Source organism: Coptis chinensis, chromosome 7 (assembly GCF_015680905.1).
Source record: "Coptis chinensis isolate HL-2020 chromosome 7, ASM1568090v1, whole genome shotgun sequence".
Taxonomy (NCBI): Eukaryota; Viridiplantae; Streptophyta; class Magnoliopsida; order Ranunculales; family Ranunculaceae; genus Coptis; species Coptis chinensis.
The window spans coordinates 16,380,938-16,397,483 of record NC_141462.1 but is presented as its reverse complement, the minus strand read 5'-3'; the positions used below and the strand labels follow the sequence as shown (position 1 = coordinate 16,397,483).

Below are 16,546 nucleotides of genomic sequence, written 5' to 3'. Positions count from 1 at the left end.
AAAACAAACAAACAAACAAACTGATCGATCGCCTAGACCCGCCTAGTCGGTCCACCGATTTTTAAACGACTAGGGCCTAGGCGAAGTCGGTTAAGGCACCGCCCTAAGCCTAGTCGCCGCCTAGACCGATTTTTAGAACAGTGAGCAGTACTCAAATTTAAGTCCACAAAAAAACCCAAAAGATAAAAAAGCCCAAAAGAGAAAAGCCCGCGAATACATATATTGAAAACGTTTACAAGGTAAACGAACTCAATGTAAACAGACGCTAGCTAAAAAGAAACTGCTGAGGTTATTTTGGAGGTATTTCGGAACTCCCATTTCGTTCAAGATTCAAACCCCCCCACGTCTCTAGTCGTTTCTTCATTTGTTTCGTCTTCAACGATCATTACCCTAAGAGGTGACAATTTTGTTAGCATTGGTTCATTAAAGGATATCAGTGGACTTAACATTTCCGAGGTATACACGTATCCATTTCCCGTTGCTTAGAAGTTTTTAGCTTTTCATGTTATTTTTCTTTTTGTTCCTACAGTCCAGAAATGTTTGATTTGCTACAAAATCACTTTATGGATACAAAATTTTATTTTTAATCGGTGATGTTCTCTTTACTGGTAAGCTATCCTATATACATTTCTAAACTGTAGGCCAAATTGCTTGTTCAGGAAGGGTTAATGGACTTGTGATTTCTTTTTATTTCCCATTTCGTTTGTTGTATTACCAAGTTCAAGTATGTTAACATTTACATTTTTTTCTCATATTCTAAGCCATGCATCTCTCTCTTAACAGTCCATTCTCACTTCAGCAATAGCAACCATGGAGATGAGTGTCACAGTGACCTGCATACAGCTAAAGTAAAAACTTAACTCAACTATTAACGGCTTCACTTTGGTGTATTTGGAATCTGTATAATATAATATAGTTCTGACTTGCAATTGCAGGACAAAAATTCAAGCAAGAACGTGATTGAGAATCATAGAGTTTCTATGGAGTCAGCAAGGGCCTCTTTCTCATCTTCCTTTTGTTCATCTTCATTCTCCTCAGTTGAGTGTAACAGAACAAGCTAACCAGAGACCTACTCCTTTGATCGAGCCATTAACCAAGAACAAGCATCAAAAGCCCCGTCTTATGGGCAAGCAAATTCTTCTGCTCATTTGAGGAGGAAATCTTCCCCGATTTTAGACGCGTGGTGAAGGATTCAATATACAAGGAAGGTCGTATGTTATCGGTGAAAACTATAGCTCAAAAGGATCACAGTGAGCCATGGCCTGAGTCACAGAGATTCCCCAAGGCCATTGCAGGTGACAAGATCTGTAGATGAATCTGTTGAGAGGGGGATCAATGGGAAGTATAAGGTGCCTGTTGATCCTCTGAATGGCCTCACTAAACTTCAAGAGGTGCCTCAGTATTTTCATGATACAAGAGAACCGCCAAGATCATCACCGTATGAGAGGTTTTGACTCAGATTCCAAATCAAACTCATTTTTTGGGGGATTTCCAAAACGGTGGTGACAATTCGAATAGAACCTCAAATACACATCAAGGGTTGTGATAACACATAAAATGTAAAGTTTACCTACGAAATGAACGATGAAACTCAGATGCGTAAGTAAACTAAAACTTGGTCCGTGTTTATATTTATCAAAGTTTCTACTCTCAATTCTATCGAAATAGAGTGGAGTAACAAATTCATTCCACTCCTAGTTCTCTAGCATGGAATGTTTTCATAGTTAACTAGTCGGTCTTAAGTCTAATGAGAGCTTTACGAAGGGTGTTATACTACGATACAATATGAAATTGATTATTTGAATTTAAACTATGAATGTTATGGAAATATGGTTGTTTTTTAATCTAGATAAAGGATTAGAGGGGAATTGAATCCACCTCGAATCCAACTTGATAACCTAGCATAGATTCTTGTATCTCGATTCTTACGTTCTTATGGCAAGAATTTCGAGTTCTAATCCCTAGTGTTCATGGCATTTCTACCAAATACTAACTAGCATGTAGGTCACCCACCCATTCTCATGGCGAATCACGACTTTCTAGAGTAGAATAGATTCTACAACGCTTCTACACTAAACCACTAAGTTTTCATCAAAGTTTCATCAACCCCTCTAATGGAGGTTTTAGCCTTGAATCATTCCGCAATCATTTCCATATGAATCTAAACTAAACATAATATCAAGATTCGAAATTTACTAATCTAAATTAATCAATAATTAAATTCTAATTAACAACTAAGAAATGGTAACCAACAATAATTAAAACTAGATCTAATAGATTGAAATAACAAAAATCGAAATGACAAGAATAATAACTATTTTATTTATCTAATGAATGATATTCAATGATTCAAGAAATTAATCTAAAACAAGAAATGAAATTCTAAAACTAAGTTCTAAAACTCATTAATGGAGGCTAACTAATCTAATTCTAATCTAGGTCTAACTATCTACCATTAACAAAGAGTTAAGCTTTGGTTTTTATATGTTCAGATCCAAAAATCGTGCATGGGCTTGGAGCCATGTTTTGGGCCAGAGAATCAGGCCCAAAATCCAATTCTTTCAGTCCAAAAAGGCCTCTTCAGCTGCAGTTGGCTTCAACAGACTTTTTGTCAATTTTTGCTCCTCTGATTGGATCAAGGCTTAGACCATTGGAAAGCTCTTTCAGAGCCAGTCGTTTTGACATAAGGTAGGCCCCATTCCGAGGTCTGAGTCCAAAGATACGGTCTTCGGAAGTTCTGCTGAGTTTGTGTGCTGTTTCTGCCCGCGTTGACTTTGACTTTTCAGCTTTGACCGGGCTTTAGAAAGGCTTTGTCTTCTTGAATCTTGGCCTTTAATCACGGAACTCTTTAGTAACCGACCTTTGCTCCTTTATCTCACTAAAGTGGCACATTTCTGCACATAATGGACTTTGAAGCCTGAAATGCATAAAAACATGTAATCAGTGTTAACTCTTAATTATTACTCACATAATTGGTCTAAAAATATGACTGTTACAGGGTTAAAACTACAGTTTTGGGCTCTTATCAGGTTGGAAAGTCACAAGCACAATCAGACAAAGATCTTAGAGCTCTTAAGCGATACTGGACGCAATGCATGCCAAAGGGCTGTTGGAAACCGAAAAGCAAGAAGATCAACGTGTTGTTTCTGACATAAACTATGACAATCTAAAGCAGAATATCCTTTATCAGAATGAAAGATCGGCACGACAAAGTCCTGTAAGTAGATATCCTGTTTCTACCACCGCCAAGGGAAATAGTTCACCAAGGACATTCGAGTCTCCAATTGTGATAATGAAACCAAATGGACTTCGTTAAAAGTCCGGCATCCTCGCTTCCTCCTGTTATACCTATTGAAGGTATATCGGATCTTCAAAAACTTCGGAGAGGAAATATCATTGAAAACAAGAAGAGCTCGGTTAACAATCGAATGGCTAAGGACTTGCCTTATAAGCTAAATCCCGAGAGCACCGCAAGCTCCCTCTTAATTCCACCGATAGGAAAGCGAAAATACCGGGAACCTAAGATCAACAAACAGTCCAGCAAGGTCTTCACAGTTGCCAAGAGAAAACATGGCAAGCTTAGGAAGAAGCTCAGGATGTGTAAGCCCAAGACTGCGCAACAGAACAAAGTCAATTTGGAGAAGCGATCTCGTCCTCCCACCCCTACCTCAGATTTAACCAAGCCTAGAAAGTTTGGCAGGAATGAAGATTCTAAGGCAACTGCAAGGAAGGTCCTTGAGATTGCCGACGCGTCTCATGTAATAGCAGTTCCACCATTGAGGTTTAGAAATATTGGCCTATTTGATGTTCATGTATAGAAATTCGAAAGCAAAAATAGTGATTGTATTCTTGAATGTTGAGTTCAACAAGTAAATCAAGTATATTGATTCAGAAGAATATATCATAATCTGATTTCTGTCCTTAAGAGTTGCTTTTTCTTCCATGAGGACGACACAATTTCAGAATTTGCAGTCCATTTCGGTTACATTTACAGGCCAAAATCTGCTTTAACAATGCTAAAAGTAGGTGCTAAAGTGCTGATTTGGCACAAAACTTGATGAGTCTCCTTTTTGCGGAAAAATCCCATCCAATAGGAAGACAGATAGACATTTCTCCTTAACAAATTTGTGGATCCGTCTCTATTCTCGTTTGATATTCTGAAAATTTTAAGGCTTGTAGCTATCATGCGTATGTATCTTTGGGATCACACCAAACATCAAATATCAATCATTAAAGCACACAATATCATATCAATTTCAGCCTTTACGGGTGGGCGCAGCGATATTACGAAGGCATCCAAGACTAATTAGCAATTCGCTTTAATTTAATGAACAAATGTATCCTCATACCATTGCAACTAACATAGATAAACACAGTTTACTAGAAAAGCCTTATAATCACGAGGGAATACAACTAGACCGGGGCCTGCCTCTATTTTATTCAAACAAGTGCGGATAATCAAAAAATTTAAGACAAACTACAATTTAACCATGATCGGAGACACCTCGCAAGGCTTACATAAATTGATCTTTAGCTTGCTTTGCCAATACACTGATAACCACACCTGTACTACATCCACACAAATGTTCCAACTTTACTCTTTTTAATGGTTGGACATCCAAACGCATTTCTGGGGCCTCTCTAATTTGTACAGATTTTTTTGAACACTTAACCATTGGCAACATTGCGTTCTTACTGACTTTGGGCAGTGCATCAAAAGCATTCCTTTTGGATTTGATGATTTGAGATAGAAGTGATCCCGCCTCAGTACCTGCAAATTACTTCAATAAGCAAACTCAAAGTACTCCAACAAACAGATCTAATTGCATGATAATATCATCTAAGAGATAGTTAGAGTAAAATCCATGTAACTACAAATCTAATCAACATGAATCAAAACATAAAGAACTACCTAAAATTAATTTGATAACAGAACGTGCACCCATTTGTTCTGCTTCCTTTTTTATTCTGGCGGGAGTACCGGTATATGTTTTACTATGGAAATCCAAAGTTGAGATGAACACTGGAATAAGACAATTTGACTGGGTAGTTGTATAAATAGGCATTTCCAAACCAATCTTCACAGCAAATTCATTAAGGATGGATTTGCAATAGGTCATATCCTACAAGAGTGACAAAAACAAATAAAAATATATAACCTAAGAGGAAAAAGTAGAACAAGGTTTAACATAATAGTAAAATAACACACACAGACACACACATGCATGCAACACACCTCATCTATTATTGGACATTCTTTGTCTTTGACTTTCTTCAATATACATTCCAGAGCAACTTTAGCAGCATTCTGTTCTGCCTCTTTCTTATGTAGAAATGTCTCAACTGACATATAATTTCCCCCATCAACAGAAATAGAAGATCTAAATTGTGGCACATTTCCAAAGCATTCAGTAGTATAGGTCGGAAGTGGCAGTTTGGATTTGTGAGCATACTCTTGCAATCGGTTCTTATGCATCATGACTTCAATTATACCACGGGGTGTTCCCAATTAGACAAAAAAAAAAAAAAAATCCATATTAACAACTTTTTTGCACTGAGTTAAAAAGTATCTAGACAAAAATAAAATTTTAAGTCAGAAGGGAAAAAGCAAAAAACCATTCCGCAGATTTAATCTATGATACTCATTGTCAGATGTAATGTAATAGGTGGCTTTAAAACCTAATCAGATTATGTCTTTGTACTAATAGGCCATAATTATCCTCAACGATATTTGGTAACTATATAACTCATATATATATATATATATATGAACATGCAAACTATAAACTATAATAGTCAGAGTCTGTATATTAACTATAAACATGCAGACACATGAACCACCTCAAACACAACCAAACTTAACGAAAAAAATCACGAGCTAATCTATCTTATCAAAACAAATATATTTTTCTATGACAGTCAATCTCATTTAAATTGAAAACCTTGAATTGTAAATAGAATCAAATCTTAGTTAAACGATGAAACCTTCAGAAGAAATCGAAGTGAAGGCTGAGAGAGAAAGAGTACCTATGAAAGAACTCTTGCTTTCCTAATCAATCTAAGGGCGATTGAGGATGAGAATGAACTCTAAGAGGTAACTGATGAGCTAATGGACTCTAAGAGGCAAACAAGGTGATGAGCTAAACCGAATCTAATCAGTTAGGATTAGATTCGGAGGTTGACAAGGGTTGACAAGGTAAACCGAATCTAAACAGGGTTGACAAGGTAACAAACTTAAAAATAAAGAAACTGCTTAGGTTATTTCGGAGGTATTTCGGAACTCCCAAACCACCCCCACAACAAGCTTCAAACCACACGTCTCTAGTAGTTTTCTTAATTTGTTTCCTCTACAACGCTCATTACCCTTAGAGGTGACACTTTTATTAGCATTGATATCAGTGGACTTCACATTTCCGAGGTATACACCCATTTCCCGTTGCTTAGAAGTTTTTAGTTTGTCATATTATTTTTCTTTTTGTTCTTTGGCTTTGTTACTTAGTTTCATTATGTCTCCCAGGTAGTAATTATTGTTTTTGTTCATATAATACTCGTACTTTCTTCTTGGGAAGTAATAGAAGTAATAGAAGTTTGACTATTTTCTAAATTTTGCTATGTTAGTTCTCATATATTCGTATACTGCACCTTCTCGTTTGTGAGTCAAAATGAACGTTTAAAGGATGTTAAGGGTCAATTGTTATGCTCGACCTAGAGTTATCAATATGTCGTTGAAGCCTTAAATATTAATGTTTATTTATTTAGTTTTGATTTTCAGGTTCCAATGGAAAAACTACATAAGGAGGTGGTTGGCGTGAAGCTAGATTTAAGTGCAATGAAATCATATCTTGATGAGAGTTTTAAAGGTTTAGAGTCCCATGCCAACCAAATTGAGGATAGAGTTAAGTTGGAAATATCATCAAAGAAATGGGAGAATGATCCTGAGATGAGACGTTTCGAAGCAGCTTTAATGGAACTAGCGAATACTCCTGTGCTAATTATTAGATATAAATATGCTTTATCTATCACTCCTGAGCTGATGAAGGAGACAATGAAAGCAAAACGGAAGGTAAATTCATGCTATGCTAAGGATTTTATGATTAAGTAGAAACTATATTAATGAAAAGAAAAATAGTTGCATAGTGAGATGTTGTTATACCCTTGAAACGGTGTGTGCTAGAGATTCTTTAAACAATACCCCATTGTAACAACGAAAAAGGTGCATTCACATAATACTCATTTGACTTGTTACAAGTACGAAGATAACCATTTGTTATTGTTTTAGGTTGAGTTTGGTAAGGATATGGGTGATTGCTCCTTCTATCGCTATCTGGATTACTTCCCAGACATTCTACAACCTTTAATTTTGGATATTGAAGATCCAAAGGGTGATGGCAATTGTGGATTTAGGGCCTTGGCCATGGCATTGGGGTATGGCGAGGAGGGCTAGGTCCAAGTACAAGTTAATTTGATTTCGGAGTTGCGCGCAAGTAAGGAAGAGTACATACGGATGTTCAGTCATGAAAACGTGACTCGTTGTGAGGGAAGTCTAGTACACTTTAAGGGTGATGCTCCTGAAGAGAAATGGATGTTGCTACCTGAACATGGGTATCTTGCAGCGTCAAAGTATAGCGTTGCGATTGTGTATTTCTCAATGGCAAGTTGTCACACTTTTCTGCCGTTAAAGTCAGCATTCAATGAGAATGACTATAAAGTCATTGGTATTGGGCGTGTTCCAAACCACTTTTTAAAGTTGAATTTGGAAGCAAATTTTCCAATGCCAAAGATCGCGTCGTTTTGGGAAAAACATCATCGTGAAATCGCAAATGAGTGGAAATCATATTTCATGTCTCGCTTTGATGCATTTCCACTTGTCTCTTGTAGAGATGATCATTTTGGCGACCATGTGATTCTGAGTGATCCAGACTGACTTGGTAGGAGGCTCCTACATTGTGCGATATTTAAAATTTTCTTTTTTCATTCAACTTTTTGCGCATCTAACTTTATGACTTCTTTACACTTATTTTGAACTAATATGGTTTTTGTGTAAACCTGCAGGAAGACATTTCATATATTATTTGGGCGCCATCTCGTAGTAAGGATGGTTCATCATTCCAGCGACGTGACAAACATTCTCTTATTGATATTTTCAGTTAGTATTAAGAAAATGTTTTTCATTATTGAGTAGAAGTGTATGCTTTTGTTTTCTGGATTAGACTATTGACAGACATTCTCTTGTTGATGTTGTCAGTTAGTGCAACAACATTGAATTTTCTATTTGGTTGTTATTGTGATGTACTTAAGTTAAAATTTTATTATTTCTTATGCTTAAGTTGATATCCTATCAAGTTCTAAATTGATGGTGGTCAAATAATGGTATTTGATACAAGGGAAGGATATGGTACGGACGTACGGTGCTAGTGCTCCAAGTTTGTCATAATTGTGTTTTACATTGGGTGCAGATAAGTTTCTTTCTTTATTCATTTTTGTGTTTCCATTGCTATTCTGCGGCAAGTGTTTTCCTTCAACTCAATTTGGTCATTTAAATAATCTCTTATTGCATATGCTGTTGATTTAGTCTGGTCTTTGTATATGGTTATGCCGATGTTACTTTGTAGTCTTGTACTGTAGAATCACTAATATTGTTTAATATTTGCCTGTGTGTATATAGAATCAGATTAGAGCTTTCTATGAGAATTTTCTCAAGTGGGGAAAACTAATGTATGAGATATATAGGGGCTTGGCAAAGAAGTTTTTTGAGAATTCAATTAATGCGGGATTAAACGGGTTTTTTCCATTATCAGTTAAGAATGATACTCAGGGCAAGAAATAACAAAATGGGTTGTAATAGTTCCAGAGTAGAGGTGAAATGAGACTTGTCTATTTTCATAGCCTTAGTGCTTAACATGTGGATGCCTTGTTCAGTCTCAGCAGAGGAAGACCTCTTTATTTCATTATGGTAAAGATGTACCTGTTGAACATGCTTTAGCGTAGTTGTTTTTAAAGTGTTTGCGTCCTGTCCTCCTACTTGTGTCCACCATCAATGGAACTCTTTGGCTACCTCTTTTTTCTTTCTTTCTGTGTCTATCTCTCCCTAATGGTTAGGTTACACTAGCTATATATTTTTTCTTTCTTTGAGATTCTTGATTCCCTGTTTTGGAACTCTTTGACTAATAGGCTTTGTTATACAGAGAGTTCAGCATGTCGGGTAAGCATTGTTTTCTTCCTTAGATACCATATCTAAAAGATGGTTTACTACATATGTCCTCTTTACAGGCAATTATCCCGATCGCCATCAAAGATGGTAATTACCTTCGTGAAGCTTGGGGAGCACATTCTCGATGTGTCTATCTCGATTTGAACACTTGCAACTATTAGGAGAAGGTGTACCTTCGATGCATCCTTTTTCACAGGGACATCAATCAAAGCAGAGGACAAACAAATCTTCCGGTTTTCCATCCTTGAAAAAGAAAGGGAATGCTCTTGAGAATCCAAAATTTTGAATGGTGTAGTTCGAGTGGGTTCATATGATAGCACTACTTGTTGGAGCTCATACCTCGGGGCTAGTAACTCGGAACAGGTTAATAGTTTTATTTCCAACTTGAATCTGCTTGACCAGATTGGAAGTTTTGAGCTCAGCCACATCTATGGTCATAGCCCGAGACTGAATAGCGAGGCAATAGTAGCTTTTGTTAAGGCCCTATGCAAAGTTTCCATGGTAGAATTGCAGTCTCCAACAGATCCTCGCATTTTTAGCCTCACAAAAATTGTTGAAATAGCGTATGATCCTTGCTTTTTCCTTTTCCTTTCGTTTATTTTCAATTCTTTCTACTCTCTGTCCTGGATATCTTTTTATCTTCAGAATTAGTGCATGTTTAGGAAACCGACTAATAGTGGTAGTCGGTTATGGAGATTTTTAAATTTTGGACCAAATTAAACTTGATTAATTTTGTAGTTTGGTCCTTTTTATTGCCACATTAGGCTGTTATGATCCTTGCTTGTATGGAAAATGATGAATTCATAAGACATCATAAAGCAACCTTAGTTTAGTTTTAATAAAGGATCTAATGTAAATATGTAATGGAGACTTTGATGTTATATTTCCCAAGAGAGAAGATACATAAGGTTTGAGGCTCTTCGACATGAAAAATTATTGCTAACGATTATTTAAAATAATTGTTATTAGATTTGTTGATATAAGAAGCTCTTGCAAAGATTTTCAAATGACAATTATGGTTGAAGACAAACTTTGAGAAGAAAAAGATCATCTGTCGTAGGCATGTGAGATGTCTTGCATACCAAACGTGGAAGCAATTATAAAGTTTCATGTACTTGTGGGTTGTGCAAGAGCCACACATGTCCCTTTGAAACTTTCATGTACACTTTGAAACTTATGCCGCTCGCGGTCACACTTTGAAACTTATGTCGATTAGCTTCCACGTCCACTTTTCTGTATGTTTATTTGGGGTATCTATTATTGCAGAGTACCTATGGATAAAGAGCAAAAGGTTGTGTTGGATTACTCCCCGCGACCGATTCTTTGAATGATAAAGGCTTCCAACGCTTCAATATCTTCAAAAATTGCGGAGGTGGGCAAAATAATCAAGACCTTTACTGTTACGCCCGTGACATTGAAGGGGTAGTGAAGGACGGAGAAATATGTGGTTCGACAAGGCCACGAGATATAGTGTCTAAGCAAGTGACGATGAAGACGGGGTTTCAAATCAACCGCATTGAGCATCTTTAACTATTCATTCTCTGAATATCTCTTCGTGATCCGTGGTCTTATTGATTTATTGGTGCGAAAGCATCTAGTACCTTTGTTTAATTAATACATTAATAAAAGTTTATGCTTCTTAATGAAAACTTTGGAGTAAATAAGAACAGGCATGTCATCTTGAGGCATCGCCAACTTCATTCTGAATGCTTGATAATATAACAAAGTGCCACTACTTGCTTACTTGCTTCAAAGATTGCCCCGTGGCATATTTCTCACTATTTATATTAGGACTGGGATCTAAGTTTCTAACCTCAAAAGAAATATTTTTTAGTTGTTCTCTATATAGCACCTGAATTTCTTGCACCTACAAATCACCACCATGTGTATATCAATTGCTAGACTCACAATTTGAGTTACTCACATGTATATATCAAGTCAACTTCTTTTGGTAATACTCAAGGCCTCTCAAATAATGAGCTCTCAAATAATGGTGGTAAGTCTGCAATATAGTGTAAGTCAGAGAGGTCCTTTTCCATACTACATACAAGGTGGAACCGAGATGTCTACAATCTCGTTTTTTCCCTTCATATTTCTCATTTACAGCATCCCCACCTTACTTGAGGCTACACTCGCGCTTGAAAATTTTGATTGACGAAAAAACAACAATTGCAGAAGTGCCTTCTACTATAAAATTAAAACTTAAAAAGAAATTTGACAAGATGGGATTTGTTAAGGCTGCATTACTATGCCTTTTGCCAGCGGCACGAGATGATCAATTGCATTGTAATGGGGCAATTTTCCATGCGAAAACATCAATTTGAATTGCACATTTATGTCATTTCATTCATGAGAAATTACATAAGGCTTAAACATCTATTTTTACATTCCTGGGTGAGATACATTCAGCTCACCCATTGTAACAATTGTTTACAAATCCTATCTTTCCTCCTCAAGTTAACCACTAAATTAAGACTTGGCTAAATGCATTCAATACAAACAAGGATGGCAAAATGTTCCTACTCAATGTGGACTGAAGAAATGGAAGATGTGATTTCACTGGCTCTAGGATCATCTGTCTCTATAGAAACACCTCGGGGATCCTCTGTAACCAACATTGAAAGCAAAAGCTGAGTTTGTGATTCGGGCTCAATATGCAATTTCAGAAAGCAAAAGGTTGGACAGTCAGTGAACATATTCACATGTACACCATCTCATAAAGCCGGCCATTATGTAAAGTACTGATGTTAGTGTCACACTCCGAATTTCGACAGAATTCGGAAAAACATTTATTTGTTCCCGACTCTTCGATCTCCGAGGTGTGACTCACTCTCCACTCCCAAAAACCCATAAACAATTTAAATATGCGGATAATTTAAAAACCAATAAAAATTTCAAATTAACAAAAGTCCTCTTCATTACAAAAATTAACAAATGAAAATGCAAATAACTTTATCTCAACTGAAAATCTATATCACCTCAAAGGAAAACAAGGCCTATCTTGAAATGCGAGGCTAATGCAAACCACAAGCAGCAACCAATCTTCTTCAACACTAAATCTGTCAAGACTTATCAACTATGTTCATTTAATGAACACACCCGATAAGCAAACATGCAAATCGGGTCAGCATTATAAAAATGCTGGTGTGAGTAGCTCTAAAATACAACATATACTTATACATATATTTACACAATCTATAAGGCAGTTAGTTCCTCCACCGAGGCGTCTTAACTCCCAACAACTAATACGACATTCTTAACTACAATAGGTAAGGCAGGTAGTTCCTCCACTGACGCGCCTTAACTTCCAACAACTAATACAACATACCATACGCATAATAAAAAGGCATTTAGTTCCTCCACGAGGCACTTTAAGTTCTAACTAAACTACTAACCAGCCAAATATATAAAATCATCTATCTAAAGATATATCATTTACCAACATATTACCATAATTATATTAATTAAGGCTTTCTTTGTGTGTCCCTAAAATTCACGTCGTATCTATGTCTTACCTAGTTTCCCCTGGCTACCACAATCGCTTCCCAACTTAACATGTACATCCACATGCCTTCCCTTACATAATGAACCACTTCGGTCGTAACTACTCCTGGAAATGGATGCCGCACCACCGTAACCCTCACACGAAAAGCCATTATACAAGTAATCGCCACTATTCGCATAAAATATCGCGCGTCTCGTTCTATTTTGTGAACGGAATAATCAAGCCACTATTCGGCTACGCCAGAAGGGCCATTCAGATTCACTGAAACGCCAGAAGGGCCAATCACATTATTTATGCCCGAAGACCATTCAGATTCACTGAAAACGCCAGAAGGGTCAATCACATTACTTACGCCCGAAGGCCATTCAGATTCACTGAAACGCCAGAAGGGCCAATCATATCACATACGCCCACACAGGGCAAATCACATGAGTTGTGGTAGTCAGGTTCTAGGATTTTTGTTACGTAATTTATTCAGGTGTCATACATTTATTACTCATAATCATTTCACTATATCACGTGCATGTCAAATATATTATTGCACTAAGCCACAATATTTAGAAATATCTCAATTATATCTCATAACCACTTTCATTCTTTCTCGTGCCAATATATTATTGCACTAAGCCACAATCCCGTGGAAAATATCCACAAATACTCTACTAGCATCTCACAAATAAAATAATAGAGTGTTTATACATTTATTTCTCCAAAACTATTGCATTTAATATATATATATCCCAACATATTATATAATGTCACAATATCAACGTTAAATCTTAATTAGATAATGACCACCAAATTTATACAAGCTTCTACAGCATTTTAGCATTGGATTTGTCCATACAATTTACAACCTAAAATGTAGCACAATTAAACAGTCCACAGTCCACAATCAAAGCCCCATATATATATGTTTTACACACTACTCACGTCAAATCTTAATTAGATAATGACAAACAACGTTATATAATCTTCGACAATATTTTATTATTATATTTGTCCATATTCTTAAATATGAGAAAAACTGGAAAAAACTCAACATTCCATGGTCAACGGTCAAAGTCAACGGTCAATGGTCAAAGTCAAACTGTCGTTTCCATGTTCAACAGGTTCCTGGTCATAGCCATGGTTCATGGCTAAGGTCAAAGGTGCATGGCTCATGGGCTCATGACCAAGGTAATGGTTCGAACCCAACTGGCCAAGCCCAAACCTTAGAACCCGAAAGTCTAAAACCAACTCATTTATTCTACCTGACCCAATTGGGGACATAAGGACCAGCCTACATAAATTAGAAACTGGCTCAAAGAAAACTAATCTAGAACTGGCCCAAACAAAACTTAATTAAACTGGTCCAAAATACAAAACAAATAGAAAAGGGCCCAAACAAAACACTCTAAACTAGCTAAGGCCCAACCACTTAAATTAGATTTCGGCCCAGCAAGAAATAGAACCGGCCCAACATAAATATAAAGTTTTGGCCCAACCAATTTAAACTTGCTAAGGCCCCAACCCAACCCGAAATTACTGTTCATCTTCCCCAACAGTTCTCTCCTCCACCACCACCAAAATCGACCACCACAAAACCTTCACACACCACCCCAAACAAACCAACCGAAAATGAAGAGGGTACAAACCCCCACCACTTTAACAAACGCGAAATCCTCAATTCATTCAATTCAAACTTCACCCAAAACTAGATCTAGAATATTCCGACCGCCATTAATGGCTTCCACCACCTTTCAACAGCCCCCATCCAAATTCCAACATTCAAACATACCTCAACAACCCACAAAATCAACCAAAAACCGTTCTAACTGTTTTACTGCAGTGTTTGGGCAAGCCGCCATTAACAAGTCTTGGGAGCTTCCACCAAGCTCTACTGCCGACCCCCAACCACACCACAGACTCCAATCCATAACCCGACCACCGTATTCCATCCCACAACCACACACACAACACTCCACCAACCAAAAACAAATCAAATCACCTGCAATTAAAGCAATAAACCTAACGATTTTTTTGTTGTTGTTATGATGGCTCGCGCTGTCATAACAGTCACTTTAGAGAGCCAGCAGTTCAAAATTTTGGAGTTTCAATCCTCCATCACTCTATACGGCACCAGGGAACCATTGTAACTATTCGACCCATGACGCAGAATAAACTAGACAAATACTGAGCTGAAAAATATTGAACAGTAAAGCTTATTTTTTTTCCTTATTCATGCGAACTAGAAAAAGTAACTACTCACTTGGATTAACAACTCCACGAATCCCTCATCGTCCGAATTGTCGCGCTCCACCCTCCAGCAAACGAGTTTTTAGCTCTGCCTCCATTATTATTATTTTTTTATTCTCCAAGAACCCTATTCTCTAGAACAATGTGATTATATACTTGGGTTTGAAACCCAAGCCCAATACAGAGTCGGGCCCAGAAACCAGGCCCGCGTATCCCAAATCTAATTCAGCCAATTTTTAAATAAATAATTTAATTAATAAATTAATAACTAAATACGTATTTTAAATATGGGCGTTACAGTTAGCCTTAATAGCCTCTGTAATACCATCTGACACGTTAAATTCAACATAAACTATTCAAATATTGGAACACCACTATCTATATTCCTTTCATTCAAAAAGGATGAGGATTGGCACTATCTTTGTCGTTTTTCTATACATTTCAAAGATGGAAAACATGGAATATCAAATAAGTAGATACGATGGTGATGGTAGACGCCATGCACATAACAGAAAAGGCAAAGCATCAACCACATGACCGCTATAAATCTATGTTACATGGACACACCATATTTCAAAAATAATTTGTATCGGATGCGTATCCACGTGTCCGTATCGGACACACACGAACACATATTGTGTGTGATATACCTTAGTTTTTGATATTTCGCCGTGTCAGACACTCCGTATCCGTGTCGAATATGGACACACATGTCCGTGTCAATGTAACTTAGCTATAAATAAAAACAAGTCTCGTTGTTTTATTAGTAAATGAAGGTATTATTTGAGGAACAAGTTGGCCATTTGAGCATTTAGTCAAGCTTCACTAAATGCTCAAACTAGGAAACAACAGATTAGCTCAAAGAAACGATTCACGATTTGAAAGTTGAGATAAGATCCATTCCTCGGACGGTAGGGATTACTAATGATTTCTTATGCAAGGGGTCAGCAAACGAATAGCACAAGACTGCAAGGAGTTTATACATTTCAAATTACCATTAACACACTTGAACGTTATAATTTCTTTAGTATATTACTTTTTGTAAGAATGAACATGTTTTTCCTCCCATCCATTAGTTTCCCTCTCTTGCCACTATTCTTCAATTTAATAAGGATGGGGCACAATAGTGAACAAGCCAATCAAAACTGAGAAAAGAACAATTTAGGTGCAACAATAAGCTAATGTTAGAACCCAAACCTTTGTTCATCGATGAAAAAAAAAACTGCGACTCATCGCTAATAATTCGTGGCAAAGTCAACGGTTATTTTGGCTTGGCAAAATTTACTCAGCTCCCCAATGTAAAGTTTGTCACGAAAATGGTGACGGGTTACTATAATAGTCGCAATGCTAGTTTTGATGTTTAAAGTGTTGCATATATTATGCGGGGCCTCGGTAAAAACCGACAAAGGAAATAATGGACGGGATTATCTACAAGTAAAGTATGATGTGCTCGACCGAAAATTCCTTTTTGAGTTCCTGTGTAATGCCATTGCAGCTTGACTAGAAGGTCTAGTATGTGAGCAACAAAGAGCAAGTAGTATGAAGGAACAAGTTTTAGCACTAAAGTATACAGATCTATTTACACTCTATAT

General features: G+C 36.9%; 2 protein-coding genes across 2 annotated transcripts in view; one reads left to right on the top strand and one right to left on the bottom strand.

Annotated features, from left to right (window-relative positions):
- Positions 1-7,589, top strand: part of LOC147486265 (uncharacterized) — a 33,877-nt gene extending 26,288 nt beyond the window's left edge. Inside the window, exons 2-3 of the mRNA XM_086572551.1 lie at positions 6,760-7,063; positions 7,280-7,589. Coding sequence (XP_086428677.1) covers positions 6,779-7,063; positions 7,280-7,444 — 450 coding nt within the window. The 5' untranslated portion in view covers positions 6,760-6,778 and the 3' untranslated portion in view covers positions 7,445-7,589. The remainder of the gene's footprint in view (positions 1-6,759; positions 7,064-7,279) is intronic.
- LOC147486264 (double-stranded RNA-binding protein 4-like) lies at positions 4,296-15,074 on the bottom strand. The gene is made up of 4 exons (XM_086572550.1): positions 14,968-15,074; positions 5,237-5,481; positions 4,913-5,123; positions 4,296-4,771 (listed from the first exon to the last, which is right to left on the bottom strand). Exons 2-4 carry the CDS (start codon positions 5,477-5,479, stop codon positions 4,515-4,517), a joined length of 711 nt encoding a protein of 236 aa, XP_086428676.1. The 5' UTR covers positions 5,480-5,481; positions 14,968-15,074; the 3' UTR covers positions 4,296-4,514.
- Between the last annotated feature and the right edge of the window lie 1,472 nt (positions 15,075-16,546).

What these genes read in the sequence shown, in the direction of transcription:
- LOC147486264 (XM_086572550.1), bottom strand. Translation starts at nt 5,479, where the DNA reads ATGATGCATAAGAACCGATTGCAAGAGTATGCTCACAAATCCAAACTG. An exon ending in AATGTCCAATAATAGATGAG is followed by an intron (nt 5,124 to 5,236) that starts GTGTGTTGCATG and finishes TCACTCTTGTAG; the next exon opens with GATATGACCTATTGCAAATC. An exon ending in TGTTATCAAATTAATTTTAG is followed by an intron (nt 4,772 to 4,912) that starts GTAGTTCTTTAT and finishes AGTAATTTGCAG; the next exon opens with GTACTGAGGCGGGATCACTT.